The 1,386-nt window shown below is 38.2% G+C and overlaps 1 protein-coding gene across 3 annotated transcripts in view; it reads left to right on the top strand.

The window, feature by feature from the left end:
• Positions 1-1,386, top strand: part of klhl21 (kelch-like family member 21) — a 32,120-nt gene that overhangs the window by 29,390 nt on the left and 1,344 nt on the right. For all 3 annotated transcript variants that reach the window (XM_014030891.1, XM_014030893.1, XM_014030892.1), the window contains one exon: positions 824-896. In XM_014030891.1, the coding sequence (XP_013886345.1) occupies positions 824-896 (73 nt within the window). The remainder of the gene's footprint in view (positions 1-823; positions 897-1,386) is intronic.

Raw genomic sequence — 1,386 nt, forward strand, 5'->3', positions numbered from 1 at the left:
GATTTATTACACTTACACATTACGCTTTTATAATTATTAGTTGTAAAACGGTCACCAGGCAATATTATCGTTTATCGCAATAAATTTTGAGACAATTAATCGCCCAGCAAAATTTGTTATCGTGACAGGCCTAYGAGTGGCTCATCAGTTGTTTTCAGGAAAAATCATTTTTCAGTTTGGCACTGCTGTGCTCTGGAGCGCAACACAGCGAGGATCCGGCGTACGCACAGTTTGATACATCTGGATGTATTTGTGCGTACGCTGTTTTCTGGATTTGACCGTACGTCAGGTTTCAGTAAGAAATCCACGCATGTCTTTGTACATGAGGCCCCAGATGCGTGTTAAAAGTTTAACACTAACAGTGAAAGAGAATTACACAAATTTGAGTTAAAAGTGCACTTATGTGGTGTCGTAAAAGAACACCAGTGGATGTCAAATATTAACACGATTAAAGCGTGAATATTTACAATGTAAAAGTGTTAAATTTTAACACTTTTCAAAGTGTAATTTTAACTCAATCTATGATAATTATGTAAAGTCAGAAAAAGTGTTAAATTTACAGTCTGTGAGTTAAATTAACACTTTGGATTTTGCTGTGGGACAGATGAGACAAAAATGGAACTTTTGGCAAGACACATGAGCTGTATGTTGACTGAGGGAAAAGTGAAGCACATRAAGAAAACAACACTGTCCCTACTGTGAAACATGGAGGCAGCTCTTTGCTGCTTTGCTGCATCTGGCACAGGGTGTCTTGAAGCTGGTGATGGCGCTGATGAAACGGTGTTTTTGTAGCAACGTGACTCCAGTCTGTTTCTATTTGCAGAGATGACTCCGCAGAGGTTGATGTTTACAGTCCTCAGAAGAACGAGTGGGACAAAATTAGCCCCATGACCCAGGTTTGTGTTTCACACCAGCTTGTTTGTTGGCTCTATATTCATAATTTTGTGATGTCACCAGTAAAAAAAAGTGTTGTAACATTTGTTATAAAATATAATTAATAGTTTAGGTTGTTCCTGGTTGAGTTTACTTTTAAACTTTGTCTGTTTAGGAGGGTTGGGGAGACAGGAAAGAGACACAGATAAACACAGAAGAACTGGTCCAGGACTGGTCCAAGTGTATTTACCTCTCGAAGAGACAAAGAAACATGTTATTGATAAAAATAATTACAATAAACATGTAGAGAAGAGAGACTAAAGACAGCAGCAGAGTGAGGAAATGTGGCTCTGTTTGTGCTCCAGCAGTCTAAGTCTATAGCAGCAGAAATGAAGAATAATTCAGGAAACCTAAGTCTAACTATAGGATTTATCAAAAAGGAAAGGAACCACAAGTAAACCTGCAGTCTGAGAGTGAAGTGCTCTGTTAGGAAAGTATGGAACAATAAGATGT

The sequence above is a fragment of the Austrofundulus limnaeus genome, unplaced genomic scaffold, assembly GCF_001266775.1.
Source record: "Austrofundulus limnaeus strain Quisiro unplaced genomic scaffold, Austrofundulus_limnaeus-1.0 Scaffold1136, whole genome shotgun sequence".
NCBI lineage: Eukaryota > Metazoa > Chordata > Actinopteri > Cyprinodontiformes > Rivulidae > Austrofundulus > Austrofundulus limnaeus.